A 16,548-nucleotide genomic window follows, 5' to 3' on the forward strand; every position below is an offset into this window, starting at 1 on the left:
AAATTTATAATTTTCTACTGTATATATATATATATATATATATATATATATATATATATATATGTATTAGATAAAAATATCTCAACGAGAGGTCCGATATTTTGATATTTCCCAATTTTTATCACTCGTTTCTTTCTCGTTTAGGGTTACTACACACAGAGATGGCAGTATTATCCCATTTAAAAAATCTTAGTTGAATTTACATTAGACTATATTTACAGAGATAAATTGAAAAGAATGAGACTTCCCAACGAGATCATATAGCTTGCGACAAATTCCGATTTGAAGGAAGTAAACGAAGGTAATTCTTTTTTCTTTTTCCTTTTTTTTTTGTTTTTTCTTTTTTCCTTTTTTAAATTCCTCACAATTGTTACAAACTCAACGATCAAAGAATAGGGATGAAACTAATAACGTTGATAGAAATACGTATTTTCGAACGAAAAAAATTCGCAAAGGCTCGCAAATCTAACGATTGGTTGCGATCTAAACGAATTATGACTTTTTCCAATTCACTCAAATATCACGAAGAATAAAACGGAAACAAAAACACAATGAATCGTTTAATCTTCTATGTAACAGATGTTAACTTAACAAGTAAAACACATACCACCTTTGTAACCCCCTCCCCTTCTCCAAAAAAAAAAAAAAAAGAAAAAAAAAGAAAAAAACAAGATTAATGTAGAAGAAACTATCGCAAGCTAATGCTACTAAGCACATCCCACGTCACAAATATATTTTAACATACCATAAATAAGAGAGAAAAATCGTAAGTACGATCGACTCTCTCATAGCTTTCAAATTGATTATTGTTATTATTATTATAATTATAATTATTATTATTATTATAATTATTATTATTATTATTATAATTATAATTATTATTATTATTATCTCCCTTAGCGTATCAACGTCAAATTCTTTTTAATACGTGATCCCTCTTTCTCGTGCGTGTAAAAAGAAAAGAAAAAAAAAAGAAAAAAAAGAAAGAAAGAAAGAAAGAAAAAAAAACAGAAACAAAACAAGATCTTTTAGTTTCCTCTTCTCGCAGACACATACATAGCGAATCAAACCTCGACATGAAGGGGACTAGGTGGGCGGAGCGATCGGCAGCAACCCCATGGAAAGAGCCACGTGGCTCAGCACCTTGGTGAAAATTTTGGATTTGTAGGACCATGAATATAACTTCTAAGTTCCTTTGGTGGTTCTGATCCAAAATCAGACGCTGTATCTACATCGGACTTGCGACAAATGATCATACGTATGTCTGTATGTAGATAAATCCTGCCTGATTTCCCGGACATGAATCTACAAGAAGAAAAAACAAGTACGTAAATAATATATCTCATTGATATTAGCGAAAGGTTAAGGATAGAAGAAAGAAAAAAAGAGAAAGTATGTATACCTAAGATGTACGAGGTAGCGTAGGGTTTTATCCCGTAAAGTTCTTTGACGTAAAAAAGTATGAGATCGTGGTGGCATGTCGGAAAGATCATACAGAACTACGAACATCTTGACAACTGTACCCAGTGGATTGAGTAGGGTCACTTGAATGGTACCGCTTCTTGGTACCTGATAACCCTTCTTTCCTAGATTAATATGAGCCTGTAATAAAGGAAAGAACAGTGTAAGCTGGGATAGCTATTGTGGAAAGAGTTGGGACAATAGATAATTGACAATAGAAAAGAATGGTACGTACGAGGTACGGTGTAGAGACTTTGTCATTGTCTCCGAGAGTATAGAAGAACACAGTAACTGGAAGCTTTCGATGTTTAGGACAGAAGGAACCACTCGCACCGAGTTCCGCTGTGAACCCGTGAACAGTCGATACTGGTTCGAGTCTACCGTTCAAAGCTGATTCCTCGAAGCTGCCCAAGAGGGCATGACTCTGTGGCCTGTTTCGTGAGGTCGAACGTCTTCTCGGTGGTTCTTCGCCTTCGCATGCATTCTCTGTTTCTCGATCGGTTTCCTCCAACGAGACCGCACCTGGACTTGGTGGTGTATTCAACTCAAACAGCGCACTAAGAAAATGAGAAAAATCATTCGTAAAGTATATTCGAGTTTGTTCAGAAATTTTCATTGATTCCCGATCGTTTATTACCTTCTTTTCGAGGAAACGGAATTCAAGCTACTGTCGTAGTCGAAACAGCAGCTACCTCTTCTCAATGGCGCGGGACTCGACGTAAGGGGCAAACCAGTCCTACTGTGGAATACCATAGACGCCGCATTCTCCAAAGACCTTCGAAACCTTTCCTGCTCGATCGCCGAAGGAACAGCTTTGTCGAGTGTCTCATCGTCCTCGGTACTGCTACTGCTGAAGCCGGCCTTGTGATTGTTATTTCGTATTTTGGAAGACGAGAAACCGTTTTGCAACGAGACCGGCGTAATTTTAATGGCGGATGGAACAGGATCTTTATTATTATGTGTTTTATTATCTCGATTAGTTTGATCTCCGTGTTCTTCGTAATCATCCTTCTTACTTTGATTTGTACTGTACAGCCTGTTCATGGGAGCTCCCTTGTTGCAGACGTTACTACGATGATCCTCCTTGTAATTTGTACTATGAATCCTTGAGTTTTGATGTGCGCCATTTGTACTAGAATCTAAAGACGACGATTCCGATCGTTCCTCGATCCTTTCTGTCTCCTCTCGAAACTTCGAAAAATCTATCTTTCTTTTGACCTTGACCTCTCTCAAATTACGCGTTGTATTATCAACGGAATTACCAGTCTGAATGTTATTGCAAGATAAATTTAGATTCATACTGTTTAAACGTTGAGAAGAATTTCGCAAGCATTGTTGTTGTTGTTGTTGTTGTTGTTGTTGTTGTTGTTGCTGTTGTTGTTGTTGTTGTTGTTGTTGCTGCTGCTGTTGTTGTTGTTGACAATTATCATCCGTCACCGTACACACCTTCCTTTCTTGTTCTTTTTTAAAGAGTTGACGAAAACGATTGAATTTTTTATTCAATGCCAACGGCAACGACTTGTCGTCTTCGTACGGTACGATTCTCGAATCATGTTCGAGTTTCTCGATCGAATTTGACTGTTCCAATCGAGGATTACTTTCGTTATCGGCTTTCGCATTCAACGTGGCAATATGAGATCTGGTCCCATTGGAAATATCCGACAGACCTTTCCGATCCTTGCTAGTTCGCAATATGGCCCCCAATAATACATCTGCCTTATTCGATACACTTTGTAGACAATCGACTGGATTAGCACTCACACGTTTGTCCGTTACGCAAGATTTATCGCTTTTCGATTCGTCGTTCAAATAATTTCCTAGCTTGTCCTGCCTCTCGTGGGTTGGATTATAAATATTTTTACTCCCATAAACGCGATCTAAGGCGACGCTTTTTTCAGCTAATCGATGCTCGTTTTTCTTGCAATACCTATGATTGCAACCCTCGCATGGTTTAGTCCGTGCATCCACGTGATTGACAACAAGATATTCGTTGGAATCAAAGTTGGTGGGAAACTTAGCCGAAGGTTTTTCGAAGGAGCCATCCTCGATGGATTTCTCGTATCTATCGCGTCTCTTGATGGTTTTCAAAGGAGTCCTCTTACGTCCGGAGGGTGTCCTGGCTCTTAACACGGCCAAAACTTCGTCGAATTCACGTTGGCTAAGTTCCAAGTTGCAGTTTTTAAACTTGACCTCGTTGCCATGCTGATCCTGAGATTTCAAGTTCGTGTCTTTGGCTTTACCATTTTCAACGTAACCGTTGTTAGGGGAAACTCCAAGAACACGACTTGGTACTCTGCTAAACCAATCGAGAATACCACCTTCCTCTCTTACCTTGTCCTTCTCCGATTGTTGTCCTTCCGGGAAAGACAGCTTCGACATCATCTGATTCAAATCTTTGTTAGGTTTCCCGCGACATCTCGGATTCTCATCGTTCCTAAATGTTTCCTTGCAATCGGTGTATCCAAAACCGTTTATCGTGGATTTCGGTCGAGTTTGATGCACCGTACAGGGTAATTCAAAGGTATCGTGTTTAGCTTTGATATATGAGCTCTCGTACGTGGAAGGTCCTGGATTGGATTCGTGGAAAGGGGTAGCTCGTTTGAAGGGATCTATCACAGGTGGTGTAGGCACGGAATACATCCTCGATGATCCATTAAAACGTCCTTCCTTTGGTCCTCGTAAACTTTGAAAGCCGCACTTGCCATTGGCACCGCTATTGTTCCAAGACTCGACGAATGACCACGGTAAGGAAGAATTAAATGGTATGAGGTTCTCGAAGAGACCGTTCTTTTCCATCGATTTACTCTCGGCTGGTGTGCTAGCGCAATTGATGTTCTTACGAAAGCCACCACCGACATTGCCACCGCCACCGCCTCCGCCGCCACCTTCACCACCACCTCCACCACCGCCACCACATCCTTTCTCCGATCGTCGCGTTTTCTCTTCTGCTAACTCGCACGATTTCGCTTCTGCACCGTTCACGGTGTTCTCCAGCGTAAGCTTGTAACGCTTCTCAACGTTACCATCTCGTTCCTCGATACTCAACTGTGTCTTAAAGCAACGCTCGAGATTATCGGAGTTTAGATTATTACGACTCCTCAGCGCGTTCTCCTCGAACCGATTCTGATGATGCCCATTTGAAAACTTTATAGCCGTGGCTCCGCGATTATTCAGCATCTCCGAGGACGACCTAGGATAACTCGAGCTCGAGCTTGTTATCGAACGATCGTTATCCCTTTGCTCTCGTACGCTTGACTCCCTAACGGCCGGCAGTGGCATAGCCTGAAACGTAACGCTGGGACTGACATCCGGTGGACCACAAGGAAGGGATCTACGACGTTTTCTCTCGCCGATAGGCCTGGCGATCGATGGAGAAGGCGGAGAAGCATCTTCTTCCTCGCAACGACAATGATGTTTGCCTGGCTTGTTGCATGGTGTATGCAGTCTATCGTCCAGCAGTACTGTTTAAACAAACGCATAAACACTCGATTATCGTCTCGTTCAACCGAAACGACTTTTGATATTATCCGATCGTCGTTGAGAAAGGAATAGAGAGATAGATGGAGGGAGAGAGAAAGAGAAACAGAGATAGGTAGATACGGGACGATCTATTACGCTTTATCGTTGTATTTATTACTCACCCGGCATAACCAGGCTGTCGGAGTTTTGCGAAGAGTTCGTCGATACCACGGGAATCGTTTTGGTTGGAGTCAGAGCCCTAGCGACACCCTCCTCGTCTTTCTCTTTCGTCGGATGTAACGGGCAGCTAAGTATCGGCACCTCTTCCATCCGTGGCAATGCCCAGACGGTGACCTAAAATTTACAGCACAAATCCTCTTCAGGTCCATTAAATGCACTCACACCGCTCGTACAAGATTGGGTAGCCGGTGACTCATCTGCTGGTTAAAAGTAGGTATAGTTAGTGTCCTCGGGCACTAAAATAGAAGCGAGGAAGGTAGTACGGTTCGTTCACGAGAAACCACCATGCGGATGTACGGGGTGATGCGATATCTTTATCAAGACGGAGCAGGTCCGTTGTCGATGCCGATGTGAAGCATCGATGATCGATTTCCAAAAGGACGAAACGTATTCGATCTCGTTCGTAGACACTAGACGAGGAGACCAAACGCAAAGGTCTTGGTAGCGACGTCAATTCGCATCGAACACCCTGTATATCGTCGATGGTTCAATGGACGCTGGGATCTCGCTCTTTGGATACGCGAGAAATAACAGATTACTTCCGACGCTCTCTCGTGATATATGTATTACGTATGTACATACATAGTCATATGTATAAAACGTAAATACAACATCATACACGAGACGTCTATAAGGATCTCAAATGCAGACGTTGACTCGAATTCTAACGATAAAAGTGTCTTCTTGGAGAAACGATAGATACGTATATTCTAAACAAATCGTGCAAGTCCATATGCACGCATCTGTTCCAGATCGAGGAGATGGACCATATCCGAAGATAATAACACACATTTCGAGCGGCACTAGCGTCTGCTAAAATAACGTCTGTGCTAATCTTTTTCATAAAACTTGAAGAGAGAAAGAGAGAGACAGACAGAAAAGAGGAGAAGCAACAACAGGAAGAAAAGTATTTCACCTTGATGGAACTTCCGTCGCCGTTACCGGCGAGAGGAAAGGTATGTTCGACCGGCGAGTCCCGAAATTTCCTGAGATTATCCTCGTTGTACGGCACGACTCTTGTTGCAACGTAATTCGGTTCTATCCCGTTGCTTCTGGACCACCAGGCGGCAACTTGGCTAAAGTGTAATCTAGAACGGACTGCCTGATAAAGTCCTTGGAAATTCATCGTTTCTGGGCTCCTGCGTAACGGATGGATCATCGTGTTAATTATATCCAAATGAACGATCACCATGTACAATAAGCATAAAAATTAATATATACATACAGACATATTATAGGTATATGAGTGAACTCACTTGCTTGGTACAACGCAGATCGACCAATACTCCAGTAGAAGTTCCGAAGTTTGTTGCCATGGTGAGATGGATAAGGACGGTACAGGACAAATCGGGTGCTTGCTGGTAGCTTTTGCCAAGCCGCACTGACAATTGCTGCAGAGTAGTACTTCGACGCATAGGAACGATCCGATCGCGGTTCGATCGGCGAGTTCTCGAACTAGGACAAGATACCGGTCGCACTGAACCGATAGTAGAAATCACATCGATTAGAGAAAGAGAGAAAAGGGGAGAGAGAGAGAGAGAGAGAGAAAGAGAGACAAAAAGTGAACAAATCAAGAGATAACTTATATGTAACCTTAAATCTATCGACGAGTTCATCGATATCGATATCGGTGGTTAAAAGAGACCAGACTTCGGACCAGATCCCGAAAGTTATCGAATAAAATTTGATCCTTCGGAAGAGCTCCAATTACAACGAACGCTATCGAATTCGATATCCAAAAATTCTTTCGGTTTAGAACTCGAATGCTGGCTTCTCTTAACCAGAAACCACCGTCGTCACCACCGTCATCACCACCACCACGCGATGTCGCGTTCTGCTTTTCCTCGTAAACTGAACTATCGTTCGTTGAAAACCAAGAGATCGGAGACACGCGTGGTCTGACAATGCGAGAGTAATGCGAGTCGTGAATCGTGAGTCATATATATATAAGCGCATGTGTATCTCTGCAAGAAGGTAGAGTGCGATTCATCGTCTCGCGTGACCCGTCCTTTCCTGGAATCGTACTTACGATCGTACAACGTGCAAATGTACAACATCTGTTCTACCACAGAAATGAGAGTGGAATTTGCTTTAATGACCGATCTATTTGAACGATCGTTTTAAGGTTCTTCTTTATTCAAGAAGAAAAAAGAAAAAAGAAAGAAAAAAGAAAGAAAGAAAGAAAGAAAGAAAAGATGTGTACATATGCGCGAAAGTAAATTTCTCTATTATTCATCCGAAACGTTTCCTTTCTCAAACGAAATTATGAGAAAACTCGGTCCCTCGGATTTTTAACGAAGACGTGACTTCACAAAACGACTCACCAAATAATTGTCCTCTTCGCAGACGTGGTTGTTTGGGAAAGGTTGCATGGGCGGCGCACAATGGGGGCCCTCTTTGTAGCCACGCGGAGGACCCTGGATTCTCCCTTCGCACACAAGGACTCCAAGAGCTCGGAACATACTAAGAATACCGCCTCGACTACCAGCCCCATTTGGGCTGGGAGTGCTTCCTGTCACCGCACCTAGGCAGTGCATTCCTGTAACAAAGTAAACAAAAAAAAAAAAAAAAGATTAAAGAAAATAAATAAACAAGTTACGTTAAAATGATCGTACAGGTTTTGCACGCGATATTTAATCTTACGATTCGATCAAATTCCAAACTTCTCGCAAATAAATTTAATTTTTCTTTTCTACAAAATTGTCCTCTTAAACTTTCGCAACGAAAAACTTAATCGTATGTAAATTTATTTTTCAGACATTCCAAATTTTATTTTGTTCAATACGAAGATATACTATAAAATAGTTTTTTAATATTAATTTGTCGATTAATTAGATATGAAATTCATATGCAATTTATTTACGTCTACGTTACATGTTTCTCTTGTGGAGTAAAGTAAAGTCAGGAGGGATTTTAATTTTTGATTAAATGGGTAGCCTCTAGACGGATCTCGCTTATACATATCGACATTTAACTCGCCTGGTATTCTTACGATTTACGGAAAGAGGTAATTTTTTTGTTAAAAAAAAAAAAAAAAAGAAAAAAAAAAGAAAAAAAATATAAACTCATGTAGATTTTCATTGAATTGTTGATTATTACCCGAATAACTTTGAGAAGCCGTGGTTTGAAATTTTAAGCTTCGAGTGGCATGTTTTCTTTTTTTAAAGACATTCTTTCGTTACTTTTTCTTTCATAAACGGAAAGAAATATAATAATAATTTAGACGGAATAACCTTGTAGAAAAATTTCATTTGCTAAAGGACGTATTTGCAGAAAAATTGTTGAATTCGAAATGCAAAACCTGTATGACGAATGTCTACGTATAAACTCGATTCGTTGAAATATCGTAAACGATCCGTCTCGGATTATCAACGCGGAACCTTGGAAAAGATATTTCCCGATCGCACGAGAATCTTTTCTTAGGACGTTACACGGACGTGAAAATATCGGCTAAATTCGTTTTAACAATCGACTGAAGAGAAATTGGCACGATACCAAAGGGCTCTTCGTTGTTCTCGCAAGGTCGGCTATTCGAAGACAAAGAGACAACGATTTCGTCGTTCCTACGTTATATACGTAGATAGGCATATATGTACATATACCAATACGCGATTTAACGAGTTTTTGCGTTATTTCTCTTGGATAAAATATTTAAGTAAATAAATAATTACGTAAAATACGTATATTCGATCGGAAAATAAATAATATTTATATGAATAAAAGAAGTGTGACTTATTATCGAGAATTAACGATTGATTTTTCAGAATAAACGATATATTTTTTTCGAGCGATGAAAGCTAAACGCGATTACGTTCCTATATCCCGCTAAAATTTTTCTAACGAACGTTCATCTACAGTATCGTCTGCACCTTCGAACTTTCCAATCCCATCGAGGAAGCAATTCGACATACAGCTTAACAGGATCGTCGACATTTTTACGATTCTCTCTCCCGAACAAATCGAAATCATCTTCTCTCGTTCATTTTCATTCTCTGTCATGACTTCGATGATATCCGTATAGTTTTATTTCTACTTCTACTACTTTTTCTTCTTTCCTTTCCTTTCCACTTCTTCTTCTTCTTCTTTTTCGTCGTCGTAGTCGTTGTCGTCGTCGTCGATCGTTGAGAAATGAATTTACAAATGTATGTCATTCGTGAGAGTAAATCGTGTTGGACGTCGAACAAGCATTACTAATAACTTTGTTCCTTCCCATATAGGTGAATCAAAGCATCGAACCGGATCACAGACTCTTTAGCTTTTCTCTTCTTCACACTGACAAGACTCGATGAACGAGAAAAGAAAGTCGAAGAAAAGATAAGTCTCTCTGTTCGAAGTATACATCAATCGGATTCAGATCAATTTTGAGAAACCGTTGAACGACAGAAACGATACGAACTGAATGGAAACAAAAGTTTTACTTTTATATATAAAATGTACATATAAAAATGTACGTAAGTATATATAAATACTCGTGTACGTGGTATTATCTCAATGTGGTTTTTACATTGAAATAAAAATCGAGGTCAACAAGGTGCGAGAACGCGTTCGTAGACCAATTACATGCAACGTATGTACTCTTTTGTATCTCTCTCTTTCTCTCTCTCTCTTTCTCTTTTTCTCTCACAAGCCGTAGTCGACTTTTGTTAGGGCGAGAGAAAAGAAAAGCGTAAAATACGGAAGAGGAAGAGGAAGAAGAAGAAAAAGATGAAGAAGACGGACGGAACAACTTTGGATGCTGGGCTCGTTAGCAAAGTCAATGACCGAGAAAACCCGCCGACTTATCTGTCTATTCTTTCTTTATCGCAAGAACGAACACACTTTCACGACAAATGTTGATGATCGGCAAATGTTCTTTCTAAAAATATCTTCTCGGCTGTAATCAATGATCGTAAAATATTTCTTCCTTCAAAAACGAACTTCAAAATAATTATTGTTGCTTTCCAATACGATTATCGAATACCAAGAAGTGGATTAAATTCGATTTGGAAGCACACGTTAGAGAATAGACAGAAAAAAGGAAAGAAAAAAAAATAGAAAATAAGAATAAATAGAAAAAAGATTACATTGACAGGTGTCGCATGAAAAAACGATTACTTTAATATTCCGCAACGCAATGATCCTTTTTTTCTTTTATTCGATGATATACGCAATTCACTGAATGGTCGATCACGAATCTCTGCTATCAATACTTTCATATTACACACATCTCCGTATGTCAATTTTCGTCACTTGGAAGTAACTCGAGCATATAATACAAAAAAATAAATAAAAACTAAAAAATACAAAAATAAACAAGAACGAGGAACAAAGGCACTCTATATATAAATATATATATATATATATAAAATAAATAAAAACTAACGAACAAATAAATAAATAAATTAACGATCAAGTTTCCTTCGTCAATTTTTCCCTCGACATGACGATGCATATGAATTTTTTTCTTGAAACAAAGAGAAAGAAAAAGAGAGATAGAGAGACAGAGAGAGACAGAGAGAGACAGAGAGAGAGATTAGAACGGTGTCTACTTTAGGTTGTTAGGCGATTAGGCGAAGAGAGACTTTCCGCGCAACGACGCGGAGAAAAGCCGGCCGATGTTCCGGCTCGCGCGAACTCAACGAGGAATTTGAATAAAGAACGACGCGGCGTAAGGTTCTTATACGGTCCGTGGCGCACAAGGGAAGCCGGAGGAGGGTGGTCGGAGGGTGACCGGAGGGAGGGTGGTACACTGTCTCTCTCTCTCTCTCTCTCTCTCTCTGTCTCTGGCTCTGGCTCTGTCTCTCTGTATCTTTCTGTCTCTTTCTCTCCTGTTAGGTATCCCTCGACGTGCACGAGGGTGATCGTACGTGCGTGTCATGCGCAAAACTTTGAATCCTCTCTTCGATATATCCCTCGGGAGCTCTCTTCGGATCGTAGAGAGGAACGACCGAAACGAATAATTAACGCATAGAGGCGATAATTGAATGACACGAAGCAACAACGATCGATCACGAGTGGACAATGTTTTGTGGGTTTGTTCAGAGAGAAAAAAAAAATATTTATGACGATGATGATGATAATAATAAAAAAAAAAAAAAGACAAAAGGAAAGGAAAGAAAAAATCATTCTCTTTAAATTTCATGAAAAAATTAAATCGATTGAATTTTATAAATCGTATATCTTTTATAATATATTTATATATTTAAGTAATATATTTATAGCGGTATTGTCTCATTGAAAAAATTTACATTCTAAACAATATTTTATTATGAATTAATTTTTCATATGTATTGACACACACACACACACACACACAGAGAGAGAGAGAGAGGCACATCAAATGCAAGTAAGATTGTAGTAAAAAAATTGAGCTTTAACTATTGAGTGTTTATAGAAAAATATTATGGACCTTCACGCATGCACTATCACGGATATTTAACGTGAGCTAGCTACGTCCTAGAGTATTTACAACGTTATATATAATATATATATATATATATATATATATATACATACATATATATGTATATATATATATGTATACAACTACGTATATAGACGCAAAATACACACGTATACGGTCAAAGGAGGAGACTCGGATGTACGAGGTGATTGCACTCGAGTGCCGTGCTTCGAGCTTCGACGCCGACAAAAGCCGAGAAAGCTTCTTTCTCGCACGGAAAGTAGCCAAGAGAGAGCCAGCTGACTTCGTATAGGGAGAGAGAAGGTGCTCCGCTTCGTTGCGAGAGGTTGACGAGGGTAAAGGAAGAGAAGGAGGAGGAGAAGGAGCAGGAGGAGGTGAAGGAAAAGAAAGAGAGAGAAAGAGAAAGAGAATCTAACGTTCCTATCGAAACAACGAAGATGTGCAACGCATCATCAACGAGTTGGTTCAACTGAGGAGAACAACACGTACATACGTTCGAGCAATTTCACTACTTCTTCTCATATTAATCAATGAACGAAGTCGAAGTAAGAGAAAGAGAGAGAGAGAGAGAGAGAGAGAAAGAGAGATAGAGAAAAAAGAAAGAGATGATCTCGTACGACTTCTTCCGATAACTCGGCGACTGTCTCGTTCTTTCTCCTTCCCCGCAAAACTTCTTCACTGTTATCGATTCGAAGAAGACTTGGGGGAGAGTTCTTTAAGATTTGAGGTCATGGTTATCCAAAAAGAGCAAACGATTGTGTACGTTCTAAAACGAAGATCTTCGTTCCTAGTATTATAATAATAAAATACGACGCGAGAAAGAGAGAGAGAGAGAGAGACAGAGAGAGAAAGAAATAGATGATTTCTCGAACATCGATACAGAATAAGTGAAAGTAAATCCTTTTTCTTTGACTTTCTTTTGAGAATTATCAAATTTTTTGTTTGTTTGTTTTCTTGTTTTTTTTTTTTTATATATTTTTTTGTTTTCGTCGAAATCTAAAATTCTACTTCCTCTCTCTCTCTTTCTGTCTGTTTTATCGTGCAAAAATATATAAGTTCTTTGGAATATCTCCTTCTGGTAGTCTCTTCGATCGAGGTATTAATAACACTGGATGGTCATGGCCGGCTGCTTAACGATCGCTAAATTATTCTAAGGAAAAAAAAATATTGTGGCTGAATGGCGCCATTTATATTGGTGTATACACGTACACACGCATATATATATATATATATATATATATATATAGCGTACGAATATATTTTTGAACTAATCTTTCTCCTGATTTTTTATGATATAAACATACAGAAAGAGAGAGAGAGGGGGGGAGGGGAGGAAGGATTAAAATATAGAAATCTGAGAAATAAATATGAAGATTTCGAAGAGATTTCGAGATACGGACTCAATCGATTAGTAATCAAAAATTATCAATCACGATAATCGACAGCCATTAATAAAAAAAAAAAAGAACAAGAAAGGAACAAAATTATATCGTTCAATTTTAATGAGTTTGCAGAAAACGTGATAAGAAAATTAGAAAAATATTTTACAAGGAAAATGATCGATCGATCGATCGATCGATCGATCGAGAGAGGACAATGGGACTAAATGGGAAAAGGAAAGAAAAAAAAAGGACAGGTAGACGTAGGGACACAGAGAGCGAGAGAGAGAGAGAGAGAGAGAGAGAGAGAGAGAGAGAGAGAGAGAGAGAGGTCAATAACCCGGAAAGGAGGAGAGGACCGGCTCGATGATTTTCGTCCTTTTTGTCAAGAAGTGTAGTCTCGCGAGAACTCCAACGAGGCCAGACGACTTTGTAACGAGAAGAAGGTGCAGGATGACCGACCGGTCTCTGCCTGAAAACTCCACCTACATGTTTCTTCGAGAAAAAAAGGAAGAGAAAGAAAGAGAGAGAGAGAGAGAGAGGAGAGAGAGAGAGAAGAGAGAGAGAGAGAGAGAGAAAGAGAGAGAGAGAAGAAGGAAAGAGAACGAAAGAAAACGAAGGAAGAAAAGCAACAACAATAAAAAAGAAAAAGAAGAAGAAGAAGTAGAAGAAGAAGGAAAATAAGATCGGCTAATGGCAGGGTAATTGAAAGCAGAAGCGTCTTTCTTAATACCGTTTCATCGTAACACGAAAGGGTCTCGTTATTCGAACGACTCTACAGTTAGACCAACTTCTATTCCTTCTAATGAAGAAGTCGAATCGTGTCGAAAGAAGGCAGGAAGGAAGGAAGGAAGGAAGGAAGGAAGGAAGGAAGGAAGGAAGGATTGTACGAGTAGAAAGGAATAAGAGGGAGAAATAAAAAAGAAGGGAAAAAAAGAGGAAAAGAGGTCTTGGAAGACACAAAGGAACGGCCTCGCGAGTTCTCCTAGTCGTTTCTGCGAATCGAAAGCAGAGGACAAAGGAACCGACGTGTTCTCTTTATCTCACTCTTTCTTTCTATCTATCTGTTTATATATATGTGTATATATATATCTTTCTCTCTCTCTCTCTCTCTCTCTCTCTCTCTCTCTCTCTCTCTCTCTCTCTCTGTCTTTTTCACTTGCTTCTGCAGCAAGTGGCTCGTTTTTCCGATGCCATCAAAACTCGAGGGAGGAGACGATCTCATTGCTTCTCCTTTTACTGATCTTCGAGCTTGCCAAAAGCATGACACATTTTACCAAGCAATCTCTTTCTCCAACTCCTCCTCCTCCTCCTCCTCCTCCTCCTCCTCTTCCTTCTACTTTTCTTCTTCTTCTTTACTTTATTGCTAAACTTTCGTCATTAATTCTGTTTTTATTTTTTTTTTATTTTCTTTTGCTGGTTTTTTTTTTTTTTATTCATCTTTATTTCACTTTCTTTCCGAAATAAGAAAAGAACGGTGAAATCGACGGTAAGGTTCTTGAACGATGAAAGCGTCTGTCTCCTTTTGTTTTATACTCTCTCTTATATATTGGTCTCTCTCTTTCTCTCTCTCTCTCTTTTTCTTTCGTATACGTGTGTGCGTTTGTGTATGTACGTATTATGAATATGCGGAGGATCGAGAGATCATAATAAAAAATAGGAACGATAACAACGAGGGCACAAGTGAGAGATGATAAAACTCGTCCGATCAAACTCTCCATGATTTCAATATTTTCCGCATCGATTCTGGATGCATTGACTAATCTAAACTTTTTTATATTCTAAACTTTTTTTTTCTTTTTTCTTTTTATGTAACGCTTCAACGAAATTGTTAATAGAAAACCGTTTTAAGCGAACTTTCGATCGATTTTTGTACTTGTAAAGGGAGTAAATAAAAAAGAAGAGGAAGAGCAAGAAAAAATGAAAACATGAAAAAGAAAAAGAGTCAAAAGAATAGACTTTTGATCTTTTTTTTTTTTACGATTAGAATGGTTAGACGGAGTTCTCATAGAGCATAGCATATACTCGGTATTCTAGCCAACTTTCCCTAATCGGTAATCGCACTCGATGAAGGAAATCATCGATCGATCGATCGATCGATCGATCGATCGATCGGTACTGCACTTCATTGAAATCATTCGCGTCGAATCATTGGATTTTCCGTTAGTCGTGCTCCGTTACTCGTTACATAGGGATATCTCGATAAAAAAACATTTATCCAGTGTATACGTAGAAACGTTGACTCATTGCAATTATAAATTTATAAACGCGAGTTTCATTTTCTATATCAAATGACAAGGATTACGGACACGAGAGAGAACAAAAAAACAAAAAAGAAGTATACTTTTAGTAGTCCGTTTCGTTACGATAATCCATCCGGTATATATTTCTTTAATTAAGGACAATTCTCTATTTGCAATTAGCGATACTTTGAAGCGAGAATGTGATCCACTTATTATATAAATAAGTATTAAAATACACGGAAGTGATCCCTAACGCATGCAACTAACGAACAGAGTCTATTTCATTTTATAGATATATGTTCCTATCTATGTGTATATATATATATTACATATACATATATATACACACACATATATGTATATATATATATATGTATATATACACACATCTGTCGTTGAAAATCGTTTCAAATAACGATCAATTATCTTGGCACGAATCAGTCTTGTATTGTCGCGAGATAATTTGTATTTCTCGTTCGGTGAGAGAACCGTAAGATCATTCGTCTAATCACAAAGAACGGTTACATTTGCCAAGAATGATTTATATTTATCTTCGCGGTATAATCTTTTATTATTACAGAGGAAAGATGAAATACGAGAGGAAAAAAAAATAAATAAATACATAAAGAAGAAAAAAAAAATTAAAAACTATCTGCAACGACGAAATTGTAGAGGAAGTTTTGAAAAGGCGATAATAATAAAACGGAGAACGTTGATAAATTTTAATCTCGTTTCAAGATTAAAATACGGTGAAATCGTACGACGTTTAAAGGTCGTAAATAAATTATTCATAAAATTCTTGTAATCTTGTAATTAATGAAATATAGTAATGAATTTTTTTACACGAGATATCAAAAAGAAATTTTGCAACAAAATTTTCACAATGACTACGCACACACACACACACACACACATACATATACACACAGAGATGCATAGAATGAAATACTAACGAATCAAAGTCAAACGATAAAACTAGAAATGGTAACCACTATCAGAAAGAACCGCTCATATAAATCCTTCGGCGCTACGCTTGGTTGGGCTCTCGAAAGAGATCTAAAAGGAACTCGAAACGGCGATTTCCCTATTTCCGTATTCAAGAGGCTTTAGAAGCCGTATCGCATTTAAATGGAGATCTCGATGCTTTCGACCTAACATTGCGTACTTCCGTTTCACACATTTTTTTCTTTTTCTTTGTTTTTTTTTTTTTCATTTATATCAAACTCAAATTTCCTCGTGAATGCCTATATATATATATATATATATATATATATATATATATATATATATATATTCGAGAAAGAAGAAGAACAGGAAGATGGACTCTTGGGATTAAATATTAAAACAAATCCTTTTTCAAACT

The 16,548-nt window shown here is 38.4% G+C and overlaps 1 protein-coding gene across 6 annotated transcripts in view; it reads right to left on the reverse strand.

Annotated features, from left to right (window-relative positions):
- Positions 1–259: 259 nt before the first annotated feature.
- LOC122627549 (protein FAM214A-like) overlaps positions 260–16,548 on the reverse strand; it is a 48,517-nt gene continuing 32,228 nt past the window's right edge. For 4 of the 6 annotated variants that reach the window (XM_043808737.1, XM_043808727.1, XM_043808745.1 and 1 more), the window contains 8 exons: positions 7,485–7,699; positions 6,417–6,637; positions 6,077–6,299; positions 5,103–5,274; positions 2,099–4,922; positions 1,697–2,018; positions 1,403–1,602; positions 260–1,305 (listed from right to left, as the gene is read on the reverse strand). In XM_043808737.1, the coding sequence (XP_043664672.1) occupies positions 1,137–1,305; positions 1,403–1,602; positions 1,697–2,018; positions 2,099–4,922; positions 5,103–5,274; positions 6,077–6,299; positions 6,417–6,637; positions 7,485–7,697 (4,344 nt within the window). In that variant the 5' untranslated portion in view covers positions 7,698–7,699 and the 3' untranslated portion in view covers positions 260–1,136. Of the gene's footprint in view, positions 1,306–1,402; positions 1,603–1,696; positions 2,019–2,098; positions 4,923–5,102; positions 5,358–6,076; positions 6,300–6,416; positions 6,638–7,484; positions 7,700–9,029; positions 9,521–16,548 lie in introns of those variants that run through there. The other 2 variants (XM_043808717.1, XM_043808762.1) reach the window with 2 other exon arrangements.

Source organism: Vespula pensylvanica, chromosome 1 (genome assembly GCF_014466175.1).
Source record: "Vespula pensylvanica isolate Volc-1 chromosome 1, ASM1446617v1, whole genome shotgun sequence".
Lineage (NCBI taxonomy): Eukaryota > Metazoa > Arthropoda > Insecta > Hymenoptera > Vespidae > Vespula > Vespula pensylvanica.